This window comes from Mizuhopecten yessoensis, unplaced genomic scaffold (genome assembly GCF_002113885.1).
Source record: "Mizuhopecten yessoensis strain PY_sf001 unplaced genomic scaffold, ASM211388v2 scaffold6045, whole genome shotgun sequence".
Classification (NCBI taxonomy): Eukaryota; Metazoa; Mollusca; class Bivalvia; order Pectinida; family Pectinidae; genus Mizuhopecten; species Mizuhopecten yessoensis.
In genome coordinates, this window is record NW_018406352.1 from 46,477 (window position 1) to 61,379 (window position 14,903).

The 14,903-nt window shown below is 36.4% G+C and overlaps 1 protein-coding gene across 3 annotated transcripts in view; it reads right to left on the minus strand.

The window, feature by feature from the left end:
* The window catches only part of LOC110451456, a 47,299-nt gene that overhangs the window by 25,216 nt on the left and 7,180 nt on the right, over positions 1-14,903 (minus strand). For all 3 annotated transcript variants that reach the window (XM_021499486.1, XM_021499487.1, XM_021499488.1), the window contains exons 3-16: positions 14,295-14,538; positions 13,134-13,234; positions 12,659-12,835; positions 11,937-12,016; positions 11,244-11,347; positions 10,674-10,789; positions 10,130-10,233; positions 8,805-9,066; positions 8,330-8,458; positions 7,073-7,198; positions 6,392-6,483; positions 2,348-2,426; positions 1,454-1,608; positions 832-972 (exon numbers count right to left, since the gene is read on the minus strand). In XM_021499486.1, the coding sequence (XP_021355161.1) occupies positions 832-972; positions 1,454-1,608; positions 2,348-2,426; positions 6,392-6,483; positions 7,073-7,198; positions 8,330-8,458; positions 8,805-9,066; positions 10,130-10,233; positions 10,674-10,789; positions 11,244-11,347; positions 11,937-12,016; positions 12,659-12,835; positions 13,134-13,234; positions 14,295-14,538 (1,910 nt within the window). The remainder of the gene's footprint in view (positions 1-831; positions 973-1,453; positions 1,609-2,347; positions 2,427-6,391; positions 6,484-7,072; positions 7,199-8,329; positions 8,459-8,804; positions 9,067-10,129; positions 10,234-10,673; positions 10,790-11,243; positions 11,348-11,936; positions 12,017-12,658; positions 12,836-13,133; positions 13,235-14,294; positions 14,539-14,903) is intronic.

The window sequence follows — 14,903 nt, forward strand, 5'->3', positions numbered from 1 at the left end:
TATATAGGGGTGTGAAAAGAAAACATTGAACAGGACTATTCCGTCTTTGCGTATTGCAGAGTTATCTTCTCTTATGAGCAGGTATTGATTGTTACGTCATTTGTTTGTGAGAGTAACGTCATCAATTTTTGAGAAAACGACGTAATTTCCCCACACAAACCAATGACGTAACAATCAATCCCTGCTCACAAGAGAAGATAACTCTGCAATACGCAAAGACGGAATAGTCATATATTGTAGTGCGAAATTGTCTCTGTAAAGTAAAACATTTCAATAATTCCAATTACCGTAAATATTCTCGTAAAGTGCACACTTTTTTAGGGAAAACTTATTAAACCAAGAAAGGGGTGCACATTTTACATGGAAAAAATCCAAATCCAGTCCTGGGTCACAACCATTTATCGTAAATTCTTCATGGATTTTCAGAAATATTTAGAAAAATACTTATGTGGCCTACTTTCATGGTCCATTAGCTTTGTCAGCATCTCCATCAACATTAAGTTTTTGTGTTTAAGTTAGTTTCTCTGAAAGTATAAGTGCTACACCAACCAAACTTGGACCATAGATGCATCTAAGGTAGTACATCTCAACCCAAAAACTTATAAAATTTGGTATAATAATTCCTGATTGTTTTTATTTAGCTATTTTAGAAGTACAAAAAGTTGAAATTTAAAGTCATATTACACGATAAAATCAGATGAATAAACTGATGTAGTACAGAAGGCCTACATAAAACTTTTACGTCTCTTCAGCGTTATAATTACAATCAATAAAAGATAGTGATGGGGAAGATATCTCCACGAATAGCATGGTAGTTTGGCACGGACAAACCTGAGTAGGGACTCGATGAGGCGTGGTCTGTATGTAGACGTCCAGTCCCCGTGTCCGAGACACCCCTTTGTCCCGTCCCCACAGGTCAGAATGATCCCATTGTCACTGGCAAATATGCTGAATCCAGCTCCACAGGAACCTCTGTAGTCACAGAAACACATTTATTAAAAATGTAACTGCTATCAAATCAAAATTGCATTCTTCGGAAAATATAATAACACAATAGACACTCTTTGCATGTCAAAATAACGCCTGTTTGCGCCCCCCGACCTATGACTGGGATTGATATGCCTGACTTGGTTCCATTATCATTGACATTGATTTCCCCACCTTGGCCCAATACAATTTTTATAAATATCAATGAAATACTTGGACTTTCTTACTTTAAAAGCAATTTCCCTATAATTGGACCCCATGCATTTTTCTGACAAAGTCCCCGTTTGTCCCTCATTACCTAACACACTGATTTCCGAGAAAATTATCAAGGTTTGAGATTGATAACTGCCTAATTAAATCAAACTTCTTGTTACTGTCTTTTAACTTTGACATAAGTTTCCAAAATTGTGTCCAAATAATTTATAAAATTCATAAAAAAATAAAATCCCCCAATGTACCCCTTTACCTTGTTATTGATTTCCCCGTAAGGGCCTCCACCAATGTAGGTTTTGTTAGTGACTCAGTATTGCCATGACCCAGTTGACCTTTGCCCCCTTCGCCCCACGTAAACACCTGTCTCTCCGTGGTGACAACTATCACATGGTCTTCACCAGCTGCTGCCTAGAATGAAAGTTCAGAAGTATTTTCACAGTTTCAGGATAATTCTTCACTTTCATTTCAATGAATTAATGTCATATTTTGACAAATTTCTCTTCCTCTCTGCTTATATAAAGATGTCTTATTATGAGAGTTTTTATACACTGTACTGTTAGATAAAAGCCTACCTCATCATAATTTTCTTCAACTATACAACAGTAAATTCAGAGTTTTATTTGTCCAGATAGATCAATATTTTAACCTGCAAAGTTACACACCTTTCTGAGAACACTTACGGAATGCTCTACCAACTTAAATACCAATTAGAAATATCGACTCAGGTTTCAAAATTTTAGAAATCAAATTTGTTATAGGTCATTGTATCATTTTTAATGGTTGACTTTAAGGTCAAATTTTAAAGTCAAAGGTCAAGGTTCATACTTACAATGTAATATACATTTATGTATATATCAATGTCAAAGGTGAAAGTTCATTTTTACAGTCTTTATATGCACGTGTCAATGTCAAAGGTCGTTATTAAGATAGAGTTACAATGATAAAATGTCAATGGTCAAAGTTCATTATTACACAAATTCAAGACTAATGTGTCGATGTCAAAGGTCAAAGGTTCATTATTACAATACCTGTCAATGACATAGGTAAAGCCTTGTCATCATAATATTTACATATCAATGTCAAAGTTCAAAGTTCATTATAACAATACTTACCCCTATCAATGTCAAAGGTCAAGGTTCATACTTACATGTCTAATTTTGATTTTAGGAGGAAGTTCTATTGGAGTGATAGAGGCAGAGGAACTCTCAAAGTAGAAAAACAGTGATCTGGAATCAAAATTAATGACAGAGATTTTACCGGGAATCCTGTGATACAGAGCAATATAATGCATTTAGATAATTGCATGTCCAAACACTAATCAATTTAGATATCGCACATTTTACACTTTAAACTTCATTTCTTTTTCAGAAATATTGCACCTCTGTCATCTCCTGGAATAATGATAACTAAATAATACAAGGATTTTAAAATTAACCAAATTACAATTATATTCATTACAAAACAATTCAATCTATATATAATTTCCATAAATGTTTTATACACTTTGCTTGATAGGTTGATACAAGTATATTGTATAGCCCAGTAACATGGGCCCAATAATACAAAAAAAAAAACATATTTATTTTTAAATAGGGGCTAACACATTATCTATGATTCAACATACTAGCAGTAACAGCCTGTTCCTACATAAACTGGGAAAACATAGCATTATTTTTACTGAAATTGGGAAGATATTCCTGATTTTTTTTTCGTTTTGGGAAAATAAAGCATCTTTTAATTATATGGGAAGTAGCCTGTATTCGGCTGTAAAACCTGTGAGGCAAAATGAAAAAAATCAATATCTAGGTAGAGGCTTAAAACAGGAAAATGAAATAGCATCTGTAGTCGACGTTTCTTCTTAACCCTTTCACTACTGTAGACCATAATGGATTCCTCCATATCAATGCATTGAAGAGTCTACTCAAGTTATATAGGGGTGAAAGGGTTAACTGGTTGGGCTTATTAATAAACAACGGCTTATTGTAGGATAAATAAAATATTTATTCTTGAATTTGTTTAAGTATTGCACATGTGAGAACTATATATGCTTTCTGTTTCGGACAACAGGAATAGACTCAAAATATAGAAATACTTGTACTTGTAATTTCTTAAGTATTAATAATATCATAACATGTAGAGTTCAAACAAATTTTTGGTATAATTAAAGTATATTAAGATACATGTATTGCAAAATTCCAGCTGTAACATGGGTAATGGTATTTGCAAAAATTGAAATGCCAATTGAAGACTTCTGAAACAGCACGGTGAATAAACATGCAAATTTAGGATTAATGTGATGGGGAAGAGGTTCCCACGATTTCATCAGAACTGGTGCAGCACTTGTAATAGTCGGACCAACAATGTGTGTACGGACAGACTCTATATCATATCACAGACAAACAATCTGATTCCAGTTATCTGCCCTTACCTTGCTATAATTAGTAATGATTTTTTTTTTGTAATTTAGAATAATTATTTTTATTATACAGATATGTAGAGGAACTGGACTGGATTGATCGTCAGCGACCAAGTAACTCAATTGGTATAGCGCCTGTCTAGAGTTTGGGGGTACTGGGTTTGAACCCCGGTCAGGCCATTGCATTCTTTCTCCTGTTACAAAACTGGTGAGCTTGCCAACCCTTGTTTCAAGCACAGGGTGAATGCTTAGTGATGATTGGGTATACGGTATCCAAACCTAAATTGTAAGTTGTTGTGTTTTAGGGGCGAAGACTTTTAGGAAAAAGATAGGAGGAATGTAGCGGAACTGGACTGAGTCAATCGTCAGCGACCAAGTAGCTCCATTGGCAGAGCGTCCGTCTAGAGTTCGGAGGGTCCCGAGTTGGAACCCTGGACTGGCTGTTGCATCTCTCTTTTTCCTTTTGCAGATACAAGAACTACCCAGATTTCAAAACCATTGCCAAGGTGTAAGCTTCCACGATAAGTTTAAAAGAGTGGCTGCTTGAACATTCCCACATTTACACCCTCTGTCCGACACTCCAATGTTTTAAAGTAAATGGTAATGTAATCGATCATTGGAAATGTTGGTGCATTCATATCACTCTATGGCTACAAAGGGATTTATATGGTAAGTGCAATGGGAATGCAAATATATAATGATTGCATATAAACAAACATTCAGGTTATTTATGATGTGTTCGTGTACGGGTACAAGCAGACAACATCAATATTTCTGGTAAAACCAAATACACAATAAGAATTCTCTTGTGTCAAAAATAACGAAACGAACCAAGCAGGCATTGTAATACTATACATCTTATTGTGAATCTCTGTGAAATATTTAATGTGGCCATTTCTACCAGAATCATAATCCGTAAATCTCACAAAAATAGTAATTCTTCATATTTTTTAAAGGTAGACAATCACAGTGCTCTATGTTTTATCTCCAAAAAAGAAGAGTTCCAATTTGTCAATAATTTTTCTGACTTGTGTTGCTTGCTCAATTTCCATAACAAAACATTATTTATGAAAGAAATACATTTATTATAATTTCCTTTTTTCACAATATCTCCGAATCGGGAATTTGATCTCTGAACCTCTTGATTATACATCAGGAAGCTTATTGTAGTCTGTATGTTTCCTATGTTATAGTTTTTTCTGCAACATTACGGGGAATAAAGGCCTGCCATATTGTCATTGTACAGTAAAACGTTGATGCAATTCCCCTCGTTTCATGCAAAGAAACTTCAAGGTGCCTTTTTCTCTTCTTCTTGTTAGAACTGATTTATATGTTTCCCTCCCTCAATTTATCGGCAACCTCTTTAAAACGCCAAATATTATCTGGACAAATGGCGGCAGTATAACAAGGTATTTATTGTAAGTTTAAAAAATAAAACCTCTTTTAATCTGACACCTTACTTAATGCCAACATATTTCAAGGAAGGTATTTTTTTCTCTTCTTCTAAAGAATTAATTCATATGTTTCCCCTCAATTCATCGACAAACCTCTTTATAATGCCAAATTTTCTCTGGACAAATGATGGCAGTATAACAAAGTGTTACTGTATGATTCGAATATAAAGACAATAACATAAATAAACTTTTATTTCGGGGGGGGGGGGGGAATTTTTAAAAAAAAAAAAATTTTTTTTTGGGGGGGGGGGGGGGGAATTCTTAAATAAAATATAATTTATGTGCCAAAATAAATGAAAAGACTACATTTATATATACATATAAATCCTGCTGTGCAGTCACTGTACCTTTTCTCAACAGCAGAACTGTAACCAAGCAAGTTTGTACAATTTTTAAACATTTACTTCCTAAAATTAATTAATATGTTCAAGCTCCTGTGAACTCTAGGAAGGAAAAAGGCCTGACAAAGTATTTGTGCAGTGTAACAGGCCCCTAAAACGGTCTACTCCTTTTTTCTACCCTATCTGTTTCTTCTCTGAACTGGCCATGGACTCCAGTGGTTTTTTATCCCGCCGGATCATTCACTGTGTAGTGACCCATGGCCATGAACAACTAAGCTTGTTGAATCAATGAGAAGTTAAACCATGAAAACTTTTAACCCTCCTACTTTAAAACGATTGTTATTATTTATTACTAGGCATGCATTTTGTCACGTACGATGCATCATGGTGGTACATGCTCTTTCATATTGATCAAAATGAGCCCTGAGGCCTATTCATCTATGCGGAACAACCGGTTTGTGTGTATTTGAATGTAACATTTTTTAGTATAAATCCTGGCGGACCTGCAAATGTTTATGCAGACCTTGCAAGGCTTGGTCAAGGCTCGCCTGAAAGCTAGCATCGTATTACTGGGTCCGACCTCATTTCATAAACGAACAACTCTGGTCCAACCGGTTCAACCGTTTGGATCGCGATAAACAAAAGCGGCCCTGTTGACACACTACTGGTAATGGTGGCTATGAAGGCCAAAGAGTAAACGTAATGAACAATGAGTTATTAACAATTAACGGTATATCATATATGCAAAAGACTTTTCTGACATATGAAAAAGATAATACAGGATGTTTGTATAAGATTTACGTCACAACTAAGAATTTTCCCTATAACTCATTCACCCCTGAAATTTCATAAATTTCAAATGTGTCTTCAGGAGTGAATGGGTTGATAGCGAGCCCCTGGCAGTGCCCTGGTATTTTCCAGGGATAGTAACTTGTACAGCTCAGAAGAAAGTTAGTGACTAATCTACTTCATTATTTTACCTGGTTTTCTTCTTAGTTTTGGCGTTACTTTCGTGAGAATGGAGCAGATCATCGTCACAGTCTGTTGTAGGATCCTCAAAGGAATTCATCAACTACAAAAACACAGAAGACTTAAGGCTACATGCTACCTTAATTGTGACATGTACCTTCTTTACTGAAGAGTTCTGACCTTCTTAACAAAAGGGTTCAACCCTGGAATCTTAAGCAGTATCTTTTATGACTTGTAATTAACCCTTTCACCCCTATGTAACTTTAGTAGACTCTACCATGCATCGATATGGATGAGTCCATCAGGGTCTACAGTGGTGAAAGGGTTAATGAAGAATATTTTTGTTAAGTCCTAAGTGTTTGAAATTATCATCCATGGTTATAGGGCCTTTGCAACTAGCCAATATCTTTCTCAACTCCCTGGGGAGCATACAGCCGGTGCTGCCATTTCGGCGCTCACAGCTAGCATTCAACAATTCTAGCACTGCCCAACCATGTACCCATTTACAGCTGAATAGACTGGAACAAGCGGAGTAAAGTCTCTTGCTCAAAGATACAACACAGTGCCGTGACTCAAACCCGCAACCCTTCGGTCACGAGCCGGGCGTCCTACCACTAGACTATTGTGCCTCCTTAAAATACATTATTATAAATGATAGTCAGACTTAGTTGACCAACATTAAGCATTTATACCTCTGGGAGTCTTGTGTACATAAGTTCGTGAGCAGATGGTCGCGGCCCCGGATCTTGTCGTAACATATCCATGATGAGTTCCTTGAATCCAGCACTATAAATATCCTTGACTGGAGCGAACTGACCCTGTAATTATTTATATTGAAATCAAAACGTTGAGTTAACCTTTCCAGAACTGCCTGTGTTATAAGTACATTTCCACATTGCAGCCTTTTTTCTTGTAATTAAAATCATACAGATTAATTTCTTTATTTTTTCTTCAAATTATTGTTTTTTTTATCTCCATACATCTTTTTTGACTAAGGAATTTATTTTGAAATGATTTTATTTTGTATAAATTTAACTTTTTATCATATAGTTGATATTTGCAATGATGTACTGACATTTGAAGCAATACAATCAATGACAAGGCTGCTATAGTCAATCAAAGATAAAAATTACATCTGTCATGATTTATTCTATGAAATTCTTTCTTGGAATAGTCCTTGCAAAAAAATTTTTGGCATTTTTTTACTAAATTCGGCGAACTGTATTATCCTGCAATATGCCCAGAGATGCAACATACAATCTTTCACTCAAAGTAGGGGCGGGTTTATTTCAGGAAAATGAATTATCATTTTTTTTGCAATTTTGACTAATTTTTAAACTGCAATATATTGGTGGGCTTATCACCAGGCACGAGCTTATTGCTGGGTATATAAACGATCAACAAAAGCTCATTCTCTGCTGAAAATATCATATTTGTTTCACTTGAATGATATTGTTACCTAACAATCATCATTTAGAATATTTCTACTCTTTATTTACTTATGAAACAAGGCAAAGTATTGCCAGGCAATCCATAGTCCCCCGTTGATAACATTTTCTTTATTTACTTAAGAAACAAGGCAAAGTATTGCCAGGCAATCCATAGTCCCCCATTAATAACATTTTCTTTATTTACCCAGCAGTGCTTCTATCTCAGGATACAGATCACAGTGACCTACTTTATGTACATAACATTCCGCCATCCCAAGATGTATTTAAATACCAAATCTATTAAGAAGATTTGGGACGGACTGAAGGACACACTCTTTGTACATAACATTCTACCATCCCAAGATGTACTTGTTACTCCAGGTAAAGTTTAGAAGATTTGCCCTTGGACAAACTTTTGGGACGGACTGAAGGACAGACGTACGTACGTAGTGTAAACTTATTATAATTCCCCACCAGGAACTAGTGGGGACAAAAAATACATGAACAAGCCTCACAAACCTTCATGATTTTGTTGACCAGAGCGGGTAGGTTGGAGCCTTCAAATGTTTTCTGTAGACAGGCCATCTCATACAGGATACAGCCCAACGCCCAAATATCTGATTTGTCGTTGTATGGCTTGCCCTCACACTGAAATGTCAAGGGTCAATGTTCATCAGATTAAACAAAGGTCAGAAGTTAAGGTTCATCAAATAAAACAGAAATCATTTTCAAGAGTTCAGCAAATAAAATATCAAGTTCAAAACTCATGCTTTATGAAATACAACACAGTCATGGAAGGATCAGATCTAACCAAACAATACAAAGGTCAAGGGTCAGAGTTCATGAAATAAAACAAAGGTCAAGAGTTAGGGGTCATTAAATAAAATTGAAAGTTAGAATTTAAAGTTTTCAAAATGGTGAGAAAACTGTTAAGACACATACAGTAATGGAAACAAATGGAAGGAAATTTCAACATAAGATTATAAAGCTGTACCATCTCTGGACTTATGTAGTAAGGTGTTCCCAGGACAGTGTTAGCTCCCTTGTTAGCGGAACTCATCATTTTGGAGATACCAAAGTCACCCACTTTCACCACGCCTTCCTTGGTGAGGAAGATGTTTGCCGTCTTCAGGTCGCGATGTAACACGTTGTGTTCGTGGATATGTCTGATGGCGGCCACGATCTGTTGGAACATGGTCAGGATAGTTTTCTCCTCCAGTGGTTTGTCCTGCTGAGCGAGGAACTGGGCTAGAGTCCTGTGGATTAATTGATTAATTAGTCTGACTGACTGTCTGACTGATTAATTGTCGGACTCTCCAACTTGCTGACTAACTGACTAAGATGAGAGGAAAAATATGGTCTCAAAGATCAGGGCCTATGCAACTTGTGTCATGCTTCTGACAAGTACAATTTACCACCAAGTAGTAGGAACAAAATCAGATCAATGATGGAACAGAGGCCGGTCGGATGGTGCAGTGGATAGTGCACTTGCCTTTCACCAAGGCGGCCAGGAATCTATTCCCTGATCGGACGTGAAAAGGTATGGGGTCACCTACCCGATCATGTGGGTTTTCACCGGGTAATTCGGTTTCCTTCCATAATAAGACACACACACACACCCCACCATGCACTAACATCCAGGCCAACAAGGGTGATTTAAAATATAAGTTGTAAAAACTTTTTTCAAAATTGTTGTAAAATAAATCAAGTTTATACTTATACGGAACAGGAGCTCTAGCTCAAAAAAAGTCCCAATCATAAACTATCTGAGCACATGTCATTAATATAATGGCTGCCATCCCTAAGTATTAACCCCAACTTACCCTCCATCTTTAAGTAATAACCCACACTTTCCCTCCATCCCTAAGTAATAACCCACACCTACCCTCCATCCCTAAGTAATAACCCACACCTACCCTCCATCCCTAAGTAATAACCCACACCTACCCTCCATCCCTAAGTAATAACCCACACCTACCCTCCATCCCTAAGTAATAACCCACACCTACCCTCCATCCCTAAGTAATAACCCACACCTACCCTCCATCCCTAAGTAATAACCCACACCTACCCTCCATCCCTAAGTAATAACCCACACCTACCCTCCATCCCTAAGTAATAACCCACACCTACCCTCCATCCCTAAGTAATAACCCACACCTACCCTCCATCCCTAAGTAATAACCCACACCTACCCTCCATCCCTAAGTAATAACCCACACCTACCCTCCATCCCTAAGTAATAACCCACACCTACCCTCCATCCCTAAGTAATAACCCACACCTACCCTCCATCTCTAAGCAATAACCCACACTTACCCTCCATCCGCATACTCTATCTCTATCATAAGAACACCGTCTTCTTCAAAACTGTCATAGTAACTGATGATGTTGGGATGGTCCAAGAAGGCAAGAATGTTTACCTACAACATGCACAGAAGTTTTTTTCTATACTGATGACCATTTGAATCCCAATAAACTAAAGCGGCGTTGGTAACCAAAGAGGTAAGAATTCTTCACATTTCGTTTAAACAAAGAATACTCTTAAAGGCACATGTTGCCTTGAACTTAGAAATACTTTTAAAGGCACATATCCCCTTAAACGAAGAAACATAATTCAAAACTAAAAAAATATAGAATATTTTACTTTCTTATCCATATTGTTTGTTGATATTGCTAATTATATTTCAACAGTCTTAATGTAATCTTAGCTGCTTTGAGTTTGTTAACCCTTTCACCACTGTAGACCATAATGGACTCATCCATATCAATGCATGTTACAGTCTACTGAAGTTACATAGGGGTGAAAAGGTTAAACCTTGATCCCTGCTATTTATCAAGAAAGTACAATACAAAACAGTACCTCGTTAAGGGCAAGTTGTCTTTCAGCGGCGTTGAGGTCATGCATATTTATCTCCTTTAGAATAACCAACGACTCGTCGTCCTTCTTCTTATACAGCACTGCAACACCATATGCACCTAAAAGGGGAGACAACCAGGTAAAGACAAGAACAGGGGAGACAACCAGAAACAAACAGTTTTGTACCGCAGCATAGCTGTCAACCCTCCCTCATTAAGAGGGAGACTCCCTCATTTTGACCAAAATTTATCAATCTCCCTCGAAACTCCCTCATTCAAGTCCAAACTAACACAAACTCAAAAGCTACATCCTATGGTCAGATGATCTTCTAGTTACAGTAGAGTGTGTGTAATGATCATAACAGTAGTGTCTGAATTTAAATGAATGCTTTTTTGAGTTATTTTGATACATAAAAAGTGAAAGTTTAGTTAAGTAAAGCAGTTTCTGTCATGTTTCATGCACTTTCTCCCTCATTGGAAATGTGGAATAAGGTTTACACCTATGCCGCAGGCGAAAAAGGCGAAAATTGAACAGCACCGGAAATTTCCCCATATATTATTTTGCTGAGATTACCTTTGCCAACAGTCTGTATTTTCTCAAACCCAGCCAGAGACTGCTGCTGTTGTCCGCTCCAGCCACGAAGTTTCTCCACCTTGAAGTAAAACTCTCCCACACAGCTGTAACAGGTAAAATAGACATTCTCCAGACAAAGTTTGTTAACAACGTCTTTCATTGTAAAATCACTCTCAGACAAAGGCCCTACATCAGTCGGTTATGAAGACTAGAACTGTCATCAGGAGGATCAGACAAAGGCCCTACATCAGTCGGTTATGAAGACTAGAACTGTCATCAGGAGGATAACTAATACCACTGCAGATGCTGATAGTTTACTGGAATGGAAACTCGTTCCAGGTATTTTGGCTCTTTACATATAGGTGAAGCTTCATCAATACAAAGTTTAAGTCGATAGAGCGAGTTTTCCGGACAAATTATTTCGCATAAAGGACCGTTGCTCCCTTAAAAAGTGTTGAAATCTGAAATTTAAATGCTGGTGCACAACTACATAATATACTGATCATTCAAGTGAAGTTTCAATAAAATCTGCCTGTTAGTTAAGATGGAGTTTTCCGGACAAATTACTGCAGACGACAGACATCCAGACAGATAGACAGGGTGATTCCCCAGTATCACACACACACACACACACACCCTAACTTTGTTGTGGGGGTATAATAAGCAACCAAGGAATGAAGTCATACAACTCACGTGACTTTGGCATCAGTACTTTTTGCTAGAGTATTGTTATGGTCAGCTCCGACTAAATCTCTGGACATTGTCACAGGATGCTGGAAACACAAGAAATGATTTATATCCAATCATGATCTATTTTACAGTACAGACAAATTCATATATCTGCCAAAGGGAGAATAAATATCTTAATTCACATGGAATCCATATAGACAATCTGTAACAGGTGTATTATATTAATTTAAAACACCAATTTGAAGTATTTTTATGTAAGACAGTATTTAAAGGCAAGTTATTTTCATATAGAAAAATATTCATTGTTTTAGAGTATTGTTATTGGCAGGTAACAATAAACTCGACCATCTGGTAATAGACAAATGGTCTTTCAGGCAAGGGATCTTTATAAACAAGTTGTTTCAATAGTTTGTAAACACCATTTTGGAGAATTCTAAAACAGTAGGCGTGATTTTTTTAGTTATTGACCTATTCTTTCATAGACAGGTGATCTTTATAGACAGGTGTTTTTTTCTGAATCAATGACAAAAGAAGATTTTATTGTTAATCTATAAACAAAACAAGAAATTGGGCTTTAGCACAAAATCTGTACTTGAGAATGAATACAGGCCCAGGAGTCACATCTGCTCTAACGAGCACACAGTTTCAAACCAGTAATGCCTCATACTTGTTGAGATTTCCCTGTGTCACCATCACACTGGGGTCATCAAGTTTATTTCTCATACCTGAATGAGTGTTTCAATCTCCTTGGTGATAGTTGATGAGTCGCCATGTTGGACAGCATTGCAGGCCAACAGGTCCAATCGCAGCTCATCTGTCGTCTTGTCTAGGTGGTCACCGACTAGGTTTGTAAAGAAGTCTCTGATTGGCTGAGATTCTGATATGGTCTCCTTGGTTATTACCTGTTATAAATAAAACACTCTTGGTGAATCTAAAATATAGATGAGCGAAAAAATTATATATTTTGATGGATGTGCTTAACATAGAATATTAAAGCCTAGTAATTACCAGAATGGTTGTGTTTAATAACCAGCAATTACAAAGGAGACAGATGTAAACCAACCAAAGTTTTCCTTTGTCTTTCAAAAAGGAAAAGTTACTCATTACTGATGGTCTAGTGCTAAGGAGACTTACCTTTACTGATTATCTAGTGCTAAGGAGACTTACCTTTACTGATTATCAAGTGTTAAGGAGACTTACCTTTTCGTCTTTACCAGATACGTGGATGGATGATCCGACACAGCTCAGAATTAGTGCTATACTACTGACCTTTCTCGAGTTCAAGGTCGTCGTCACCAGATCTGTCAAAAGTACCATTTTATAGTACACACTCATTCTTAGCCGAGTTGAAATGATAGTTACATATACCCTGTTCATTTTTAAGGTCCTAGTCTCCTATCGATTTACTTGAAAAAAGCTATAACCTAACCTACAGCTATTTTTTTCTTCCGAAACGTTCTGCAAGCATTGCAATTTGCTGAAATTGGAAAAGTTTGAAGGCTCTTGATTTGTTGAATATTATTCATTGCACTCTTCTTAACTATAATTCCCCGACAAATAACGACTTTTTTATCTTTAATATTTGAATGATTGAGTTTTGGACATGAATAAACTTTCTATTTACTTAAAACTCCATTCTTTAAAATCTATTTGCCCGTCCAACCCTGTCTTGTAAATTCCATGATCTATCTCGATTCCAAACATATACACTCGCTGAAGATTAAGAAATACCTATTGAACAAGTCAGATGGGTTGTTTTTTTAAATAGGGCTGCAATGATACGCATTACCTCACAGTACGGTATGATACGTATGTTACCTACAATACAATATGTATCACGATACACAGATCTGCTCAAGATGTCAACTTCATAATGAATGAGTGCAGGATTTATCGAGTTTTGTTATCTATAGACTTAATTACATATTTATAGTAAATACTGTCAAAATCTATTTTTGTATGATTGTTTTGCACAAAGGGCCACGTCTTGACCAAAACATTTAATAAACTCATAAAGTGTAATAAAATAAAAAGATTGATAATTTCAGTATCCCTATTGTATCGCCATACAGGCAAACAAAACAATTCAAAACGAAACATGAGAAAGTATCCAAATACTATATGGTGCGACTGGCTGTAATTATTACCAAGAATTTAACAAACAATGATTCAAAACGATACATAAGAAAATATCACGATTATGATATGGTGTAATTATCACCAAGAATTTAACTGATTTCACTATTATAATGAATAATTTTCTCAATTTTGTTAAGAAATGGTTATAACAATGTGAAGCTTTCTTATTTTTTATGTTTCCAAGATTCATTTGAACAATTGCACTCACAATAATGAACTTACTAAGAATTCCTTCCAAGGACGCTGAATCAAACTTGTATTGTACGAAAATCACATTTGGCAGAATAGCGTGTCGCAAAGCCATGCTATTGCGAATCTTGCTAGAGACGACCATCAATCTTGGGGGTTCTTCCGTCTTCACAGAGTTACCCGCCCCTGTCTCTCCAACCGTCACAGCCTCGTCTTGATAACAGATCACTACTTCTTCCTCCGTACTCTCTAAATCTCGACTTCCGCCTTTTATACTCTGCAAACCAGAAGTATAACAAATCTACATGTACATGTAGTAATCAAAACATTTTAGTACAAATATAATAGTTTTAAAGGGCCTGTTTCCAGTAATGTTAATTCTCCATAGGAGCCTGCCCCCGTATAATTTCTTTTCTAGCTCAACTACTGTTTTTTTCTTTTCCGAAGAATAATTTTACACCTTTCCGACACCCAGATTTCATAATTTCAGTGAAAATGTATTTTTATAAAGTTGTCAATTTCAGCATCAAAGACATAAGTTCGTAAATAAAAGAAGGTTATCTCGAAATTGTAATTCGCAACATAGTATAAATTTCTTTTGATAAATATTTCCAAAACATCGTGTTTATTCATAAAACATAA